The 21,941-nt window shown below is 38.8% G+C and overlaps 1 protein-coding gene across 3 annotated transcripts in view; it reads right to left on the bottom strand.

Moving 5' to 3' along the window:
• Positions 1–1,008: 1,008 nt before the first annotated feature.
• Positions 1,009–21,941, bottom strand: part of RNMT (RNA guanine-7 methyltransferase) — a 39,390-nt gene continuing 18,457 nt past the window's right edge. For 2 of the 3 annotated variants that reach the window (XM_073888074.1, XM_073888075.1), the window contains exons 9-11: positions 10,246–10,347; positions 8,864–8,897; positions 1,009–4,773 (exon numbers count right to left, since the gene is read on the bottom strand). In XM_073888074.1, the coding sequence (XP_073744175.1) occupies positions 4,700–4,773; positions 8,864–8,897; positions 10,246–10,347 (210 nt within the window). In that variant the 3' untranslated portion in view covers positions 1,009–4,699. Of the gene's footprint in view, positions 5,649–8,863; positions 8,898–10,245; positions 10,348–21,941 lie in introns of all 3 variants that reach the window. The other variant, XM_025865179.2, reaches the window with a different exon arrangement.

The following is a 21,941-nucleotide window of genomic DNA, read 5'->3' on the forward strand; positions in this document are numbered from 1 at the left end:
TATCCAGGTTTCTTCCCACTCCTGCCTATGTCTATGCATTCATCATGTATCATTCTTCACTTTGTTCAACCTAATTAACAAGCTAAAACTACCTTTGTTTCCTGTTACTGATATCAAGATTCATTACAAAGATAATTAAGATAATGTGGTATTGATGCATGCATAAATAAGGTGACCCGCGGAACAGAACAGTATTTAGAAACAAATGCAAACATGTATGATTACCTTAAATGTGACAAAGATGAAAAACTGTGGTTTAGGGGGAAAAGATGTTTTTTCTCAGTAAATGATGCTGGGAGAGCTGGAAATCCATAAAGGGAAAACTACTTCAAACCCTACTCACACTATTAACAAAAACAAAACAAAAAATCAGTATGATTTCAGATTTAAAAGTCAACAGTGAAACATAAAAGATTTTAGAAGAAAACATAGAACATCTTCATGATCGTGGAATAGACAAACATCTGTTAAGCAAAACATGCCAACTATGAAAGAGAACATTGGTATATTATATTAAAATAGCTTCTTTTCATGTTATTTATATATATATATTTCAATACATTCTCTCAATACATTCAACAAATGACATGCATCCAGAATAGATATATTTTTGAAAACCACAAGTCAATACAAAAGATAGTCCATCCAATAGAAAAGTGGGCAAGAACCTGAAGAGACACGTAACAAGAGGATAGTCAAAAGGCAATAATTGTATGTAAAATGCTTGATCTCATTAATAATCAGTAAAATGAAAGCTAAAGCCACAACGAGATACCACTACATGCCTGCCAAAATAAAATGAAAAAGACAAGACACTACCGAGTGTAGGGCAATTGGAACTTTGGAAAACTGGCAGTATCCAGTAAAGTGGAACATATGTACATACTGTGACCCTGGAATTCCACTGTTAGGCAGAAATGAGTACCTATGTGTACCAAAATTCATGTACTAGAATATTTGAGGCAGTACTATTAATAGTTCCCAAACTGGGAATGAACCAAACATCCATGTGATAAATATATGGTTTATTTATGCAATGGAATACTATACAGCCATGAGAAGGAACCACGTACAAATACATGCGACAAAAATCTTACAAACATAATGTACAGCAAATAAACCAGATACAAGAGAATACATACTATTTGATTCCATTTATATTATGTCCAAAAACAGACAAAACTAATCTATGTTCTTAGAAGTCAGACAGTGGTTACCCTTGGGGAGGTAGTAAGTAGAAGGGAACATGAAGGGGGCTCCTGCAGGGGGTGGTAAGTTTGTTGATTGAAGTGATGAGTGTATTTGTGTTCCATTTGTTAAAAGCCAACCTGTGTGTGTTATACTTCAATTAAAAGTTAAAACAAAATGATTTGCCTCTGCCTGGGTAATCAACTCAGACTGAAGAAATGATTCCTTTTCTCTTGGCCTCTCCCTTTGGCTATAGTCACACTTTGTGCTCCCACCTCTTGGTACTTCCCAATGGTGAGGGTGGGAAAAGAACCATCCCCCACCCCCTAAGATGCAGACTAAACTAGATTTGCTATAGGACTGCTTGCTAAAGGAGCAGGTCTACCAAAATGTGAAGTCAAAGTCTATCTTTGCCCTTCTGCCTGTTGATACTTTTTACCCTTGGTCCCTAAGTACACTCAGATGCCCTCTTGCTCTCTCTGCCCTAAAGCCTCTTATGCAGGATGGATTCTCCTCTCAGGGGACATTTAAGTATCAAAGGTTGTTTTGGGTTTTTTTTAAGATTTTGTGTGAGAAAGAACACGCACGTACAGAAGCGGGGTGAGGGGGGCAGAGGGAGAAGCAGGCTCCCCTCTGAGCAGGGAGCCCAACACAGGGCTCGATCCCAGGACCCCAGGACCATGACTTGAGCTGAAGGGAGACACTTAACCAAATGAGTCACCCAGGCGCCCCAAAATAAGTGTCAAAAGTTTGAATCAGAAGGTTGGAGCACCAGCCAGTTAACATATCAAGTTGTGAGTAGCGAATGGGTGAGAAGAGGGGTATAACATGAGACTGGATTGCAGGCCTAACTTGTGGGATATGGGTATTCAAATCTTGGCCCTGCCTTGGGCAACTTTGTACTCTCTGTGCTCAGCTCCATTATTAAAACAGGGATAACAGTGCTTAGCTCATATAGTTATAAGGATCAAAATGAATTAACACATATAAAAGATTTAGAAAAATAACTGACCTAAGGAGCTTAATAAATGTTGTCAATCTGGCTTTATCCAAGGTATGCTGTCCCCCAAGGAAGCATGGCCCAGGATAAATCTAGGGAGCAGAGGGCTGTGGGGCTAACCCAAAAGTCTTCCAAATTGAGGAGGGTACTTTTGGATGTCCAGCACTTGCTTAGTATTGCAGTTAAGGAACAGGAGCCCATGCTTCAGGATTACATGGGAGCAGAAGAGAAATTGAGAAGGTGAAGAGCTGGCTGTCCCCCAGCCTAGTCACATATATCACTAAATAAATAAGTGTAATAGCCACTACACCAACTGCCTTCAAGGAATCAGGAATGTTGCTCTGTCAGAGGGCAAAAAATGAAGAAACTTATCAGTTATGTAGTATTTGACATAACACCATCTAGGGAGGTGGTAACATCATATACCTATGCTTTCTATTTGACCAAAAGGCCAGTAAATACCACAGGCATTTTGGTACAATTATTATAGGGCCCTGGTCCCTGGATCTGGCCTTACTTTGAAGACCCAGAGATGTTGGCAGTAACTGGCTCACAATACATACAAAGCCTGAAGTGGACAACAAAAAGTCAGTTTATCAACAATGAAAAATAGTATTCAGTAGCTAGAATATTCACACTGGCAGACCTACACAAGAAACCACATCTTCAATAGGATACTTGAAGACTTAGCAAAATAACATAAATTAAGCTAAGACAGACTGAAGAATACATCCCCATAAGAGCTAATGCAACTGGAGATCTGGACCTCTGATAGCTGACAATGCTTTTTCTACTTCTCCACTGCTGACCAACATTGCACGCTGCCTCAAACCCCATCACTTTGCACACCTCTGATGCCCTATTAATGCTATTAACATGAATTTAGGCAACAATCACATCTCCTCAATTTTCAAGTTTGGGGATAAGGTAGGCTAGGAAACTCTACTGGTAATCTGCCTTTTGGAGTCATTATGCACATTAGTTAACAGAAGTCAAAGTCTAGGCCCAAAGAATTCAACTTGAGCATTGTTATACCACAATCCAGCCATGTTCCCAGACCAAGCCTCCCAGTCCACAGATTGTGTCCTCTCTGCAAATGGCTGGTTTGATCTTCATTTTTTTTCATCCTTGGAGGACAAACTGGAGTGCCTGTGTTCACTCCCACAAACTTCACATCATTGACCTGATAGTAAAGAGCCATGCCCCCCTCATAAGAGTTACAAGTCTTAAATGGAAAATTCCCAAACACTGAGACTGTGGGTGTGGTGGTAGGGGGGGGAGTGTGTATCCTCCCAGCTTTTACCTTGGTGATGGGCAGGATCCACCTTTTCCTAAAAGTTCTTCCTGAGTCACTGCCTAGACACTTAGCTGCAGCAGGAAGGCATCCAGGAGTGAAGAACAGAGGTGGCTAAGAGAACAATAAAGCTCAAGCACAAGGGCAATGCTAGAACTCTGCATCCTCTGGGTGCAGCTCCATGTGCCTTCTGTACACACAACAGCTTCGCTCGCTGCGAGTGAAGACATTGGCTCAGTCCACTTGGGTTTCCTTTACTCCTTTCCACCCCTTCAGTGAAGGCCCCGGGGGACTCTACCTTCCTTTTCTGCTCTGTACTGTCACCAATCACTCCATCCTTCAGGGGATCCTTCTCTCCCACAAATCATCCATGGGGTGGAAAGAGCAAGAGTCTAAAAATGTTTTATTAACTTGCTTAAAATTGGCTAAGACCATTAAATGAAAATGATGATAGGAAACAATAAAGAAGCCACATCCTCTATCAAAATACTTTCTGGAACTTCCCCCAGAATTAAAATTAACCTGGGTGTGTTTCTAACACTAAGAGCTCACCATTCCTACCGCCCAGCACCATTACCAAACCTTTGTTAGCTAACGGCAGCCACCATAGTCAGAAATACTATTATTTATTTCCCCAAATGACGTATGGCAAAACACCACTAAGGCTTTAAAAAGACTTAATTTTTGTAAACTGGTAACAGTTTGGAGATTGACAAGTTGCACAAGAAACAAATTAGGTAACCCGTGTTCTCTTGTTAAAAGGTCTATTATTCTAACATCATGAATAATCAACATATATAAACAAATTAAGAAACCTCACGTTTTAAACAAATACTCTGGATAATTACAGAAAGTAATGTCTTTTAAATCCATGCATAAATAAATGATTTTTAGAAGAATATGCAATAATTGCTCTGCTTTGTTCTTTGTAAGTTTTTCACTACACCTAAACACTGGCAAGTTTTTTAAACAGTAATGTAAAGTAAGGACAACAGTTCACCTAGGTGTCAGTTTTGGAAGAGGAGTCAAGCAAGAAGCCAGGGCTGAAAAAACGGTTAACAGTTCTGAAATGGTAAATACAAATTCTGAGTGGTGATGATATGCTGCATCCTACTGCACAAAGTATGATCTTGTAATAGAAGAGCAGGTACTGCTTCTCTCGGGGCTGAAGGGGAGTAAAGGATCTACACAGCACACAGTGCCAGTAAGCTCTAATGTCAGGGAGAATTCATCTGGTCTGCTTTTCGGCTTCCTTTAGTCTCATCCTTCTGTTGCAGTTCCATACGTGTATCTGAGGAAAATGTGCAATAGGTTCGTATGGGACAGGTTTTCATTAAATCGTGGAAAAACAACTATGGCATTTTTGTTCAATGAAGAAAGGGAAATCTGTCTAATTACATTCTTGATAACCAGAAACATTAATTGCTATGGAAGGAAATTCTTAAGATAAAGCCCCTAAAATCCAAAACAATTTTATGCTGGCATATAAAACATTCTAACCTGTTCCAGAATTAGATCATATTAGCAAATAAAGTAGTTAGTATTTATAATGAAATGTAATAACTGGCTAAAATTCTAGGTAAATAACTTTCATGGCCATCTAAAATTTTGTTTTAAACTTACAACTTTAGTGATATATATTGAACACATTCAATTGTACAGAACACAATCCATTTAATCTTGAAAAACACTATATGACAAAACTACAGAAATGAGCACAAACCCCCACAAACCGTATGCTCCCTCATCAATTCTACAACTGCAATGAATTTAATACTGTAAACAAACACTGAACAAATCAGAGCACTGTGGAAAGAGTTCAGCAGCTCTAACAAGTCATAGTATAATTCTTATGCACTAAGAGAGTAGTGAGGCAAATGGAATTCTTAGAACATTACTTAAAAATAGATTTTTAAAGACAAAGGTCCCAACTCATTCTTATATACACACACAAAAGTTCATCTGTCATAGACAGCAAATGTTGAATTTATACACTGGAGATTCCGGCAGCATCCTGCACATTTAGAATACTTAAAACAAACAAACAGAAAGTTGTCAAATCTAGGATGGATCATTCAAATCTGTACAGGATGGGACATAGCTGTCCTGGTGCTACTGCATATGTGGCTCACTGCTGCTTCTCAAATGCAAAAACCAAGTAAATACCTAAAAAGAAAATAATAAAAATTAGAGTTTGGTTTCTCATATCCATAGGCTAAACAGAACAATTTCAGTCCTGTTTGGTATTGGTGAAAATTCTCAAGCTTCTGAAGGGAAAAATCCCATTATTTCTAAGAGTTCTCAATTATTTTGAGTCATACTTAAGCAGATATGGGGTCATAGCTGTTTACCTGAAAACAAATATCCACTTACTATAATACTCAGTGACATTACAGCTCTTGAGAAAACCAATTTAACAGCTCTAAAAATCTCTAAAAACAGTTTGAGATAAGAAAAATTAAAAGAATAAAGGCAAAGAAAATTAAAACTAAAAAGTCTTATAACTTAATTCTTTTTATCTGGAGCAAGACAGGTAGAATAACTGCACTACCATGATTACTTCGGCATGGTTATCTAGATTTTCTATTCAGGGGGGAAAAAAACTAGTAAGAATTATAAGGAACATATACAATGTGCAAGTTAAAATTCATCCAATTATCCAACTGCTGTATTGTAAGGACTGATAAGGAAAGTGAGGGAAAAGCTACATGATAATTGTTGCTTAGCGATATTTATCTGGCCCCAACAGTGATATTCCATTCCCAAGAATACTCTCCCTTAAATATGATTTCCTGCTTTGGCATGTGTTCATGCAAAGACATCTAAGTGCATCTATGGTTCCTCATTCTGGATCACCTTGAAGTTCAAACCTATTATATCTTCTAATAAGACACTAATAGATTTTATGGTAAGCAAACACCTGAAACAATGACAAATCCTCAAAATATCACGAGGATGTTCAGTGTGTACGCTAGGACATTCAGTCAGCAAGTCAAGATAGTAGGCCATGTACCTCTGTGTCCTCCCTTCTTGAGTTAACTTTTGAATGGGGTACAGATGAATGACTGCAGACCCTGTAAAAACCTCCCAATCCTCTAGCTTTTTCCTCAACCTGTCCAGGAGTATCACACCAGTCCTTCCAAAATGCTACTTTGGTAATGCTATTGTCTGTTCCTTATCTACCAGTTCCCAATTTCTTTTAGGAGAAATGAAACATTGCTGGCAATAGATAGATGAACAGAGGACAGTCAGGGTGATATCAGCATGGTATATTCTTCTACAAGACAAGAAAGCAAAGCAGTCCAAGACATTCACAAGTATGTTACAAGACTTACAAACAGCCAGCATTATTTAGCTTGGCCCACACTCCAAGCGATCCTTCTGCAGTCTAACCTTGGCAAACACAACCCAAACACATTGGTACCTACTGCAAACAACCCAGCAGTCCTCACCTGCCCTAAATCTAGGGTCACTTAAAACCACTAAGATGCAATGTTTGAATTCAGATCAGCAATAAATTTCTTTTCTTTCTAACTCAAACATTCTGAAAGTCTCAATCATATAAAATGCCTTCCGTGCAGGCGTATCAACTGGGATTTAAAGAATTAAATCTTGAACCACTTCTGAAAGCAAATCGGCAACAATTCTCTACTTTCCTTTCACATTTAAAGAAACTTCTAGAGGAACAGCAGGTTCTGGTAATAGGAGCTTAATGATTAGACCAGTAGGAGTTTGAAGTATAGCTTCTTGAACTTATTAGGCTTTGACACCAGGCAAGATACTCTCCAGTCCAGAGTCCTCCAGCTTAGAATAGTGTAATTCATGAAAGAACACACTGATCCAGACATGCTAGATCCTGGCCACTGTTCCTTTCCTACTGCTTTTCACATCTCTAACCCATCTCCCTCCATGGTCTGGGGGGCATCTAATTCATCATCCGCATGCTACCACTAAGTCCACACTAAGGTACAGAAATACAGTTCTAAACTACAGCTGGTACCACCATCACCACCTGTGACCAAAGCTGTTTTCCTTACATCATACTTTGGGACTGGCAGGTTATCTAAGACAACTGTCCCATCTCCAGTCTAGGAAAAGTAATGAAATGTACAGGTTTAGGCACACATTTCCCGGTCTGTTGGTCCTCTAATCCCATTTCCACTAAGGGTAACAATATTCTGAGACAGATGGGCTCAACAGGTTGGCTCTATTTGTGTTCTTTCCTTTTCCTCTCTCACCAATTCGGCAAGTCCTAAGAACAATCCTTTCACACATGAGGCCACGGTTACTAGTATGAATCACCTGGGTTAGCTCTGTGACCTCAGATAAGTTATTGAAGTGCTTTCCTATCTGTGAAAAGGAGATATTAGAAAAGGTAGTCTACCCCTAAATTTGTGAGGATTAAATGAGTTACAACATATTAAAAGTCTCCAGTCATGCTTGAGCACATGTTAAATACTCAATTATATCAAGTATTACTATTTTCCAGATTTTTACTACTTTTCCTTAGGCTCTCCTTCATCTTTTTTCCCCATTATAGAAATTTCAGCACTTAAAACAGTTTGCCTAGTACTGCATTTATTTGTGTCTGTTTCTTCCATTAGACAGTATACATCTGGAAAGTAGAGATTACAACTGTTTACTTTTTTTTATCCCCCAAAACTCTTTCACAGAACTTTTCACAATACTCAACATGGATTATCAAATGGATTGTCCCTGATTACCATTTACGCCTTCAACACAATCAATAAATACTTAAATGAACAGGGGGAACTACCTTTTATGTCCTCAGGGCAGCCATATAAGGGTATTATCGTCATCTTAACAATGAGGGTCTGGGCTTTCACTTCCTCAACATCCACGGACTTCACAGATTTGCCAGGCCTCTGACTTCTCTTCCAAAGACAGGCACCTCACTTCAGAATGTCTCCATACCAGGCCCTTCCCAATCACACATCCCTCTAAAATATCCTGCTCATTGCTGCTTCACTAAATGGTCCAGTACTTATTAATTATGTTTTTGTTGTCAACATCAGAGTGGCTAAAAACAAAATACATGGTGGTGTTCTATAAGCCAAAATTTCCAACAGAAATCTGAGGTAAATAGCAAATACAGATGGCTACGTAGTAATGAGTAGGCAATGAAAATGTTTAAGAATGCTCACGGAAGTTTATATTAAGGAACATCCTGCATATATTTTCTCTTGGCACTAAACAGCTGTGCAAGAAAGGGGGCGTTAGACATACATAGGGATTCTACGTCAACATAAACATATACACCCTAATATGTGTTGGAAAAATTCCAGAGTTTTCAAATTATAACGATCACTCTGAAACGATCTTTGAAAATGTCAGTAAATCTATACTGATGATATACTCACTTGTGGCTTCCCACTCTGACTTACTTAAGGTTCCCTGAAATTTAAAAAAAAAAAAAAGAACATTTTAGATTGAATATGGAAGTACATAAATGCATATTTTTCAATACTGGACACAAGTGCCCAAACACCCCTACTTCACTATAAATACAAGTTGACCCTTGAACAACACAGGTTTGAACTGTACAGGTATACTTATATGTGTATTTTTTTCAACAAACACAATACTGTAAATGTGTTTTCTCTCTCTTATGATTTTCTTAATAACATTTCTCTGGCTTACATTTTTGTAAGAATACAGTATGAAATACATATAACATACAAAATATGTATTAATTAACTGATCATGTTATCGGAAGGCTTCTGGTCAACATCTGGCTATTAGTAATTAAGCTTTCGGGAAGTTAAAAGTTGTAGGCTTACTTTTGACTGCACGGGGAGTCACCCCCACACTGTCCAAGGGTCAACTATACACACAATTTACAGTTAATATTATTGTGATCTAAATATGTAAAAGAAATCAATGAGATTTTAATGTCATCCTCTGAATTCTGCTCTCCTGCCTAATTCTCTAAACCACTGATTCTCAACCAAAGGGTGAATTTGTGTAAAGGGGGTATTTGTGCATGTCTATAATGGGAAAAAGCATCTATCATATATTTTTAACTTGGAAAATGAAAAAATAAAAAAGCCTATCTTGAAACATCCAATAGCATTATAGGAGGAAATAAGATTTTTGTGTTTTTACAAAGGAATCACAAAATCTGTATCATTCAAAGGAAATAAATTCTGTTTAAAATAGTTACCAAAATATTAAAAAACATATTGACATAGTCATATATATGCTGCTTTGCACATACACTAACAAGAGAGTAACTAATGTAATTTTGAAGAAGTGATGAATGTAAATGATGGTCTAAGATGTCAGCAGAAATGTTATGTAAATATCTGTAATTTCTATTGATAACAAAGTCACAGCTATATCTAATACCATTGTGATACTATTGCACTCTTAATTAAAGAAAGTGTGAACTTCCATGCAGAAGTCAGTGAAAATGGAGATGTAATTTTTCTTCACGTAAGTTCATGAGCCCGTGAATTTTATCTATGGAACATGATGAGTCAGCAGTGCCTAGGTTAAGACATAATGATATAGACAAAACCTCTCCATCCAAGCTTGTAACCTTCTCCCCACCCTTACTGCCTCAGATATAGCACTCCATTCTCAGTATTGAAATATTTTATTTTCTATTCTATGGTTCTAAAAAGGGGGAAAAGACTAACATGTATCTGATTTGTAAACCAATGAAATAATTTCGTAGGTTTCCATATAACATAACCTTTCTTTTCGTTTTCTATAAAACATGCTATACATGAAAACTTACCAAAGGTAACCTTACTTGACTGTTCTTCATGTACTCTACTGCATGTTCATAGTCACCCACCTTCTCGGAGGCAAGTTTGGAATTCTCGTTTGCTGGATATGGCTAGGGAAGCAAGTGAAATTCCTAGTTAGGAAATTAAATGAAACTTGCAATTCAGATATAAAAACACTAAGTCACTAAAATAAAATAATTAAGAAAAAAATCAAGTATTATTTTAGGAATATAACTATATATACTTTTGAAATATGAAAAAAAAAAGGGAGACAGGGATCCTCTCCTAACAAAGTAGCTGTTATCGATACTCAACTTTGATTATAATCATAGAATATTTACAGTTGCACAAAACTACCATTTATTTAATCACCTCCAAGGACCACTTAGCAGCAAACACTTACATCTCCCTGGCTCCCAGTGAAAGACTTTTTCTGTTATAACACAAAACTGAAGGAAGTTATTATCAAAAGAGCTAAATATTAATTTAAACATTATGGTGATATATTAGCCATCAGAAGCACGAACAGAAATTAAGAATAATACAAATGAAAAACTCAAAATCCTGGGGGAAGATGGTGATGGAGTAAGAGGCTCAGAGGCTCACCTCATCCTGTGAATTCAACAAAATAACTATCAAATCATCCTAAATACCCCAGAAATCGATCTGAAGACTGGTAAAACAAACTCTACAACTAAAGGTAGAGAAGAGGCCACACTGAAGAAGGTAGGAAATGCAGAGACATCGTTTGGGAAAACCAGATTGTGGCCACTCTGGTGGGAAGGAAGCTGTAGTCGCAGGGAAGGGTGAGAAACACACAAACACACAGGGGAGCATACAGGGAAAACAAATCCTCATAGTATTTGGCTTGGAAAGTGAGAGGGCCTGAATTTCCTGAGTTCCTGCAACCAATGGGGCTTAAAGCCTGGTCACTGTGCGTGGCTCTAGGAGAGCACTCGGAGGAGGACATTGGGGCTGCTATTGGACAAAAGGCAGGGCAAACAGTCTGCAGACATATAACATGGAAACAGCAATCTGAAGAATGCCTGGGGCACATAGTGGGAAGGTTAGTTGGTCATCTCGGAGCATGCCCCAGAGAGACAGCAATCAGAGACCCCCTCCAAGAATAAAGGAACTGGCTGGCACCATTTCCCTTCATAGTTCCTCAGCATAAACACCAGCCATCTGCAGGAACCAGTGCTCGTGAACACTCACTACCTAAATTGCTTAAGACAATCCCGACCCTGCTTACACTCTGGTGGAATGGCCCTTCCCAGGCACCCTTGCCTCAGTCCCAGTGTGGTGGGCCTCCTTCCACAGAAGATGGGCCCAAACCCCTACCCACACCACATCTCCCTACCTAGGAGTTTTGCAGGGCCTCAGTTCCAGCAGCAGTGGCAAGAAGTCCCATTTCACAAGCAGACAAGAGCACACCTTGATAAAATACACATTCAAGCCAGGGAACAAACACTGCTCACAACAGGCAAAAGCAGCCTCTACAGATGACTCACCTAAAGGACAGAGAGACCAGGACACAATAGCAGAGCACACAAAGCACATGCTGGAGACACTACTGGACACACCAGGCCCTGGGGACCAAAGGGCACTACATGGCAGAGTACTACAGGACCTCTCTTCATATAGCCATTATCCTCAAGAACAGGAGATGCAGCTAACTTTCCTAACACACAGAGACACAGACAAAATGAGAAGACACAGGAATCTGTCCCAAATGAAAGAACAGGACAAGCCCATGGCTGGAGATCTAAGAGAAAGAGATATAAGTACATGCTTGATGGAGAATTTAAAGTACTGATCATAAGGATACTCACTTGACTTGAGAAAAGAATGGAGGACATCAGTGAGACCATTAACGCAGATAAGGAATAACACAGAGATAAACGACTTAAGAAACGAAATGAGAAATATGCTTGATGGAATGAACAGCAGGCTGAAAGAAGCAGAGGAACAAATTAATGACCAGAAGACAGAGTAATGGAAAATAATCGAGCTGAACAAAAGAGAGAAAAAAAGAAATATATAAAACAAGAATAAACTTAGGGAACTCAGTAACTCCATCAAACATAATAACATTCATATTATAGGAGTCCCAGGACATGAAAAGGGGCAGATAATTTATCTGAAGAAATAACAGCTGAAAACTTCCCTACTCTGGGGAAGGAAGCAGATATGCAGATCCAGAAGGCATGAAGAATCTCCATCAAAATCAACAAAAGCACATCCACACCAAGACATGCTGTAATTACACTTGCAAATACAGTAATAAAGAAAAAAATATTAAAAGCAGCAAGACAAAAGAAGTCATTAACTTACAAGGGAAAACCCATAAGGCTAGCAAGGAGATTTTTCAACAGAAACTTTGCAAGCCAGAAGGGAGTGGAATGACATACTGAAAGTACTGAATGGGAAAAATAGGCAGCCAAGAATACTCTACCCAGCAAGGCTATCATTAAGAACAGAAGGAGAGAATAAAGAGTCTCCCAGACAAACAAAACTAAAGGAGTCTGTGACCACTAAACCAGCCTCACAAGAAATATTAAAGGGGACTCTTCAAGTGGAAAGGAAAGACCAAAAATGACAATGAAAGTAGAAAACACAAAAGCAGTAAAAATGAATGTTTCCGTAAAAACTCAGTCAAGGAACTCACAAAATAAAAGGATATGAAATAGGACACAATATACCTAAAACCTGGGAAGAAGGGGAGTAAAGAATGGGTTCAAACTTAAACAACCTTCAAATTAATATAGACCCTATATGCAGAAGATCTTATATACACACCTAATGGTAAGCACAAATCAAAAACCACTAATATGCAAGGAATAAAGAGAAAGAAATCCAAATATATCACTAAAAAACCCCAGCAAACCATGAAAGGAGGAGGAGAAAGGATCAGGGAAAATCTGAAACAAGCACAATACAAGCAACAAAATGGCAATAAATACCTATCTATCAATAATTACTTCAAATGGAAATGGACTAAACATTCCAATCAAAAGACACAGGGTGACAGAATGGATAAAAAACAAGACCCATCTATATGCCACATATAAGAGATTCATTTTAGACCTAAGAACACCTACAGACTGAAAATGAGAGGATGGAGGGGCATCTGGGTGGCACAGTCCATTGAGCGTCTGACTCTTCGTTTTGGCTCAGGTCATGATCTTGGGGTCCTGGGATCAAGCCCTGCCTCAGGCTCCACACTCAGCATGGAGTCTGCTTGGGATTCTCTCTCCCTCTCCCTCTGCCCCTCCCTGCCGCTCATTCTCTCTCTCAGTAAAATAAATGAATAGATCTTAAAAAATAAAAAGTGAGGGGACAGAGAAACATTTCTCATGCAAATGGATGTAAAAGGACAGTGAGGGCAGTAGCAGTACCTGTATCGCACAAAATACATTTTAAAACAAAGACTGTAACAGGAGACCACAAAGGGCAGTAGATAATAATAAAGGGGATAATGCAACAAGAAGTTGTAACAATTGTAAATATTTAGGCCCCCAACATGGGTGCACCCAAATACATAAAACAGTAACAAACATAAAGGAACTCATTGATAATAATACAATAATAGGTTACTTTAACACCCCACTTATATCAATGGACAGATCATCTAAACAGAAAATCAACAAGGAAACAATGGCTATGAATAACACACTGGACCAGATGGATTTAACAGATATACTCAGAACATTCTATCCTAAAACAGCAGAATACACATTCTTTTCAAGTGTACATGGAACATTCTCCAGAATAGACCACACAGTAGGCCACAAAACAAGCCTCAACAAATTTAAAAAGATTAAAGTCATACTATGCATCTTTTCTGACCACAATGCTATGAAACCAGAAGTCAGCCACAAGAAAAACTCTGGAAAGACCACAAATACAGGGAAGTTAAATAACATGCTACTGAACAATGAATGGATCAACCAGGAAATAAAAGAAGAAATAAAAAAAGTACATGGAAACAAATGAAAATGAACACACAACAGTCCAAAACCTTTGGATGCAGCAAAAGCGGTTCTAAGAGGGAAGCTTATAGCAATACAGGCCTACCCCAAGAAGTAAGAAAAATCTCAAATAAACAACCCAACCTTACACCTAAAGGACCTAGAGAAAGAACAACAAATGAAACCTAAAATCAGCAGAAAGAAGGAAATAATAAAGATCAGAGCAGAAATAAATGATGTAGAAACTAAAAAAAAAAAACAAAAAACAAAAAAAACTGAACAAAAAGCAATGAAACTAGGAGTTGGTTATTTGAAAAAAAATCAATAAAATTGATAAACCTCTACCCAGACTCATCAAGAAAGAAAAAGGACCCAAATAGAATCACAAATGAGGAAGGCAAAATAACAACAAACACCATAGAAATACAATTATAAGAGAACATTATGAAAAACTATATGCCCACAAATTGGACAACTCAGAAGAAATGGATAAATTCCTAGAAACATACAACCTACCAAAACTAAAAAAGGAAGAAATAGAAAATTTGAACAGACTGATAACCTGCAAAGAAACTGAATCAGGAATCAAAAGACTCCCAACAAACTAAAGTCCAGGACAGATGGCTTCCATGAAAATTCTATTAAACATTTAAAGAAGAGTTATATCTATTCTTCTTCAACTATTCCAAAAAATAGAAAAGGAAAACTTCCAAATTCATTCTACAAGGCGGCCTGCATTGCCCTGATACCAAAACCAGATAAAGATACGACAAAAAAAAAAAAAAAAGAACTACAGGCTAATATCTCTGATGAACATAGATGCAAAAATCCTCAACAAAATACAAGCAAACCAAGTTCAACAGTACATTTAAAAAAATCATTCACCAGGATCAAGTGGGATTTATTCCTGGGCTGTAAGGGTGGCTCAATATTCATGAATCAGTTCTGAAACATTACATCAATAAGTGAAAGGATAAGAAACATATGATCATTTCAATAGATGCAGAAAACGCACCTGACAAAGTACACCATCCACTCATGCTAAAAACCCTCAACAAAGTAGGTTTAGAGGGAACCTACCTCAACAGACTAAAGGTCATATATGAAAACCCAAAGCCAACATCATCCTGAGGGGAAAACTGAAAGCCTTTCCCCTCAGAGCGCAGGAACAAAACAAGGATGTCCACTCTCACCATTTTTATTCAGCATAGTACTATGAATCCTAGCCACAGCAATCAGACAAAAAGAAAGAAAAGGCATCCAAACCACTAAGGAAAAAGTAAAACAAGAAAAAGACTTTTAATTATAGAAAACAAATGGATGGTTACCAGAGGGGAGATGGGTGGGCGGGATGGGTAAAACAATGGATGGGGATTAAGGAGTGCACTTGTCCTAATGAGCACTCAGTGATTAAAATGAAACTTAAAAAAAAATACAGATGAAAAACTTGAGTCAAAAGAGAAACCTGTGAGTTCAAGAAGATAAGGAAAAAAGGGGAGGAGCAAGATGGCGGAGGAGTAGGAGACCTGGATTCCGTCTGGTCCCAGGAATTCAGCTGGATAGGGATCAAACCATTCTGAACACCTACGATCTCAACAGGAGACCGAAGAAAAGAATAGCAGCAACTCTCTGAGCAGAAAAGTGACCACTTTCTGGAAGGTAGGACGTGCGGAGAAGGGAATCCGAGGCGATATTCGGGAGGATAGATGGCGGGGGAGGGGGCCTCCGTCGGCCGCTTCTGGCAACTGATAGAGCCGCGGATCACAAAATCGGAACATTTAGAACTCGGCTCCACTGAGGGACGTTGCTCCAGTGGCTAAGCGGGGGTGGAACCCTCGCGGGACAGTGTGGTCTCAGGACCCTCGGAGTCACAGAAAGACCGGGGGTGCCTGAGTGTGCCAGAGCTCCCAGGTATCGGAGCGGGGAAGCTGGCTGCAGAGACGGAGCCGAGGCGCGGGCTCTCAGCTCGGGGTTGCCATAAACTGTGATCCGCGGCCCAGTCGGGCCACTGCTCCTCCAGCAGGGACCCAATAAGCGGAAGATCCGGGGAGACTCCGCTTCCTCCCCCGGGAGGAGTGGCACGGGAGCACACCGCAAGGATCTGCTGGATTTGGAGACCACATGGGGTCAGGTGCCAGACATAAAAATGCTCGGTCACAGGCCGGGTGAGCACAGAGCGTCGCCGGAGACCAGGGAGACGGGAGTGACTGCTTTTCTCTGGGGACGCACTGAGGAGCGGGGCCCCGAGTTCTTGGCTCCTCCGGGTGGAGATTGGGAGGCCACCATTTTCACCCTGGTCCTCCAAAGCTGTACCAGAACTTGCAGGGAACAAAAGCTCCTGAGAGCAAACCCGAGCAGCTTGCTTAGCCGGGACCGACAAGGGTGGGGCAATTCAGCCTCCTGCAAAGACATTTGGGAACAATGGCAACAGGCCCCTCCCCCAGGAGATCAGCAAGAACAGGCAGCCAAGACCAAGTTTACCGATCAATGAGAACGGCAGAACTCCAGCGCTAGGGGAATATTGCACATAGAATTCAGTTTTTTTTACCATGATTCTTTAGTCTTTCAAAGTTATTTTTTTAAAACTTTTTTTTAAGTTTTCTTTTTCCCTTTTTCAACCATCTTATCAATCCCTTTTTTAAAAAATGTTTTATTTTTATTTTTCATTTTTAGAGTCATATTGTAGCCCTTCATAGTAGTTACCCTTATTTTTGGTGTGTGTATATATATATATATATATATATATATATATATGTTGTTCTGTCTTTAAAATTTTGTGTTCTAACAGATCAAAATATAACCTACATCTCTAGTGTATGGCTTTGTTCTACTCTCCTGCCTGATCACATTCTCTCCCTTTTTTTTTGTTTAAATTCTTTTTTCAATCAACTTCTTATCTTATCAATTCCTTTTATAAAATCTTTTATAATTTTCCTCCTTACAATCATATTCCATCCCTTCATCGTATTAACCCTTATTTTTGCACATATATAAGTTTTTCTTTCTTTAAAATTTTGGGAGACACTTTCTTCTAACAGACCAAAATACGCCCAAAATCTAGTGTGTGGCACTGATGTATGCACCAGCATGATCATATTTGATGATATTCTGTTTTTTGTTTTGTTTTGGTTTATCTTCTTTCTTTCTTTCTTTCCCTTCCTTTTCCCCCGGTTTCAGGTCTTTTCTGATTTGTTTATGTATATTTTCTGGGGATGTTGTTACCCTGTTAGCATTCTGTTCTCTCATTCACCTATTCTCCTCTGGACAAAATGTCAAGACAGAAAAAAATCACATCAACAAAAAGAACAAGAGGCAGTACCGACTGACAGGGACCTAATCAATATGGACATTAGTAAGATGTGGCAACTAGTTCAGAATGATGATTTTAAAGATACTAGCTGGGCTTGAAAAAAGCATGGACGTTATTAGAGAAACCCTTTCTGGAGAAATAAAAGAACTAAAATCTAACCAAGTCGAAATCAAAAAGGCTATTAATGAGGTGCAAAAATGAAGGCTCTCACTGAGGATAAATGAAGCAGAAGAGAGAAATAGTGATTAGAAGACTAAATGATGGAAAATAAAGAAGCTGAGAAAAAGAGAGATAAACTACTGTATCATGAAGGCAGAATTCGAGAGATAAGCGATACCATAAGATGAAACAACATTAGAATAACTGGGATACCAGAAGAAGAAGAAAGAGAGAGAGGGGCAGAAGGTATAGTGGAGCAAATTATAGCAGAGAACTTCCCTAATTTGGGGTAGGAAACAGGGATCAAAATCCAGGAGGAACAGACGAACCCTCACAAATCCATAAAAATAGGTCAACACCCCGACATCTAATAGTAAAACTTACGAATCTCAGAGACAAAGAGAAAAATCCTCAAAGCAGCTCGGGAGAAGAGACAGGTAACCTACAATGGTAGAAACATTAGAATGGCAACAGACCTATCCACAGAGACCTGGAAGGCCAGAAAGGACTGGCATGATAACTTCAGAGTACTAAACAAGAAAAATATGCAGCCAAGAATACTACATCCAGCTAGGCTGTCACTGAAAATAGGAGAGATAAAAAGCTTCCAGGACAAACAAAAAGTAAAGGAATTTGCAAACATGAAACCGGCCCTTCAAGAAATCTTGAAAGGGGTCCTCTAAGCAAAGAGCCTAAAAGCAGCATAGACCAGAAAGGAACACAGAAAATATACAGAACAGTCACCTTACAGGCAATACAATGGCACTAAATTCATATCTTTCAATAGTTACCCTGAATGTAAATGGGCTAAATGCCCCAATCAAAAGACACAGTCTATCAGACTGGATAAAAAAACAAGACCTATTGATATGCTGTCTGAGAGAGACTCATTTTAGACCCAAAAACACCCCCAGATTGAAAGTGAGGGAGTGGAAAACCATTTACCACGCTAATGGACACCAAAAGAAAGCTGGGGTGGCAATCCTTTTATCAGACAAATTAGATATAAGAGATGAGGAATGACACTATATCCTACTTAAAGGGTCTATCCAACAAGAAGATCTACAATTGTAAATATCTATGCCCCTAATGAGAAGCAGATAATTATATAAGCCAATTAATAACAAAAGCAAAGAAACACATTGACAACAATACAATAATAGTGGGGGACTTTAACACCCCCCTGACTGAAATGGACAGATCATCTAAGCAAAAGATCAACAAGGAAATAAAGACTTTAAATGACACACTGGACCAAAGGACTTCACAGATATACTCAAACACTCCATCCCAAAGCAACGGAATACACATTCTTCTCTAGTGTCCATGGAACATTCTCCAGAATAGATCACATCCTAGGTCACAAATCAGGTCTCAACCAGTACCAAAAGATTGGGATCATTCCCTGCATATTTTCAGGCCACAATGCTTTGAAACTAGAACTCAATCACAAGAGGAAACTCAGAAAGAACTCAAATACATGGAGGCTAAAGAGCATCCTACTAATGAATGGGTCAACCAGGAAATTAAAGAAGAATTAAAAAAATTCATGGAAACCAATGAAAATGAAAACACAACGGTTCAAAATCTTTGGAATACAGCAAAGGCAGTCCTGAGAGGAAAGTATATAGCAATACAAGCCTTTCTCAAGGAACAAAAAAGGTCTCAAATACACAACCTAACCCTACACCTAAAGGAGCAGGCAGAAGAATAGCAAATAAAGCCTAAACCTAGCAGGAGAAGAGAAATAATAAAGCTCAGAGCAGAAATCAATGAAATAGAAACCAAAAGAACAGTAGAACAGATCAACAAAACTAGGAGGGGGTTCTCTGAAAGAATTAACAAGATTGATAAAACCCTGGTCAGACTCATCAAAAAGAAGAGAAATGACGCAAATCAACAAAATCATGAGAGAGAGGAGAAATCACAACCAACACCCAAGAAATACAAACAATTCTAAGAACATATTATGAGCAACTATATGCCAGCAAATTAGATAATCTGGAAGAAATGTATGCATTCCTAGAGATGTATCAACTACCAAAATGGAACCAGGAAGAAACAGAAAACCTGAACAGACCTATAACCACTAAGGAAATTGAAGCAGTCATCAAAAGTCTCCCAACAAACAAAAACCCAGGGCCAGATGACTTCCCAGGGGAATTCTACCAAACATTTAAAGAAGAATTAATACCTATTCTTCTGAAACTGTTCCAAAAAAATAGAAATGGAAAGAAAACTTCCAAACTCATTTTATGAGGCCACCATTTCCTTGATCCCCAAACCAAAGACCCCATCAAAAAGGAGAATTACAGACCAATATCCTTGATGAACACGGATGCAAAAATTCTCACCAAAATACTAGCCAATAGGATCCAACAGTCCATTAAAAGGATTATTCACCACGACCAAGTGGGATTTATCCCTGGGCTGCAAGGTTAGTTCAACATCCGCAAATCAATCAACGTGATACAATACATTAACAAAAGAAAGAACAAGAATCATATGATCCTCTCAATAGATGCAGAAAAAGCATTTGACAAAGTACAGCATCCTTTCTTGATCAAAACTCTTCAGAGTATAGGGATAGAGGGTACATACCTCAGTATCATAAAAACCATCTATGAAAAACCCACAATGAATATCATTCTCAATGAGGAAAAATTGACAGCTTTCCCCCTAAGGTCAGGAACACAGCAGGGATGTCCATCACCACTGCTATTCAACATAGTATTAGAAGCCCTAGCCACAGCAATCAGACAACAAAAAGAAATCAAAGGCATCCAAATCGGCAAAGAAGAAGTCAAACTCTCACTCTTTGCAGATGATATGATACTTTATGTGGAAAACCCAAAAGACTCCACCCCAAAACTGCTAGAACTCATACAGGAATTCAGTCAAGTAGCAGGCTATAAAATCAATGCACAGAAATCAGTGGCATTCCTATACACCAACCAGACAGAAAAGAGAGAAATTAAGGAGTCGATCCCATTTACAACTGCACCCTAAACCATAAGATACCTAGGAATAAATCTAACCAAAGAGGCAAAGGATCTGTCCTCAGAAAACTATAAAATACTCATGAAAGAAATTGAGGAAGATGCAAAAAAATGGAAAAACGTTCCATGCTCATGGACTGGAAGAACAAATATTGTGAAGATGTCAATGCTACCTAGAGCAATCTACACATTCAATGCAATCCCCATCAAAATACCATCCACTTTTTTCAAAGAAATGGAACAAATAATCCTAAAATTTGTATGGAACCAGAAGAGACCCCGAATAGCCAGAGGACTATTGAAAAAGAAAAGCAAAGCTGGCGGCATCACAATTCCAGACTTCAAGCTCTATTACAAAGGTGTCATCATCAAGGCAATATGGTACTGGCACAAAAACAGACACACAGATCAATGGAACAGAACAGAGAGCCCAGAAATGGACCTTCAACTCTATGGTCAACTAATCTTCGACAAAGCATGAATGTCCAATGGAAAAAAGGTAGTCTCTTCAACAAATGGTGTTGGGAAAATTGGACAGCCACATGCAGAAGAATGAAACTGGACCATTTCCTTATACCATACACAAAAATAGACTCCAAATGGTTGAAAGACCTAAATGTGAGACAGGAGTCCATCAAAATCCTAAAGGAGAACACAGACAGCCTCTTCGACCTCAGCTGCAGCAACTTCTTCCTACAAACATCGCCAAAGGCAAGGGAAGCAAGGGCAAAAATGAACTATTGGGACTTCATCAAGATAAAAAGCTTTTGCATAGCAAAAGAAAACAGTCAACAAAACCAAAAGACAAGCGACAGAATGGAAGAAAATATTTGCAAATGACATGTCAGATAAACGGCTAGTATCCAAAATCTATAAAGAATTTACCAAACTCAACACCCAAAGAACGAATGATACAATCAAGAAATGGGCAGAAGACATGAACAGACATTTTTCCAAAGAAGACATCCAAATGGCCAACAGACACATGAAAAAGTGCTCAACATCGCTCGGCATCAGGGAAATCCAAATCAAAACCTCAATGAGATATCACCTCACAGCAGTCAGAATGGCTAAAATTAACAAGTCAGGGAACGAGAGATGTTGGAAGGGATGCGGAGAAAGGGGAACCCTTCTACACTGTTGGTGGGAATGCAAGCTGGTGCAGCCACTCTAGAAAACAGTATGGAGGTTCCTCAAAAAGGTGAAAATAGAGCTACCCTACAATCCAGCAATTGCACTACTGGTTATTTACCCCAAAGATACAA

This window comes from Callorhinus ursinus, unplaced genomic scaffold, assembly GCF_003265705.2.
Source record: "Callorhinus ursinus isolate GAN/ISIS: 27379988/994484 unplaced genomic scaffold, GSC_fseal_2.0 scaffold86, whole genome shotgun sequence".
NCBI classification, from domain to species: Eukaryota; Metazoa; Chordata; class Mammalia; order Carnivora; family Otariidae; genus Callorhinus; species Callorhinus ursinus.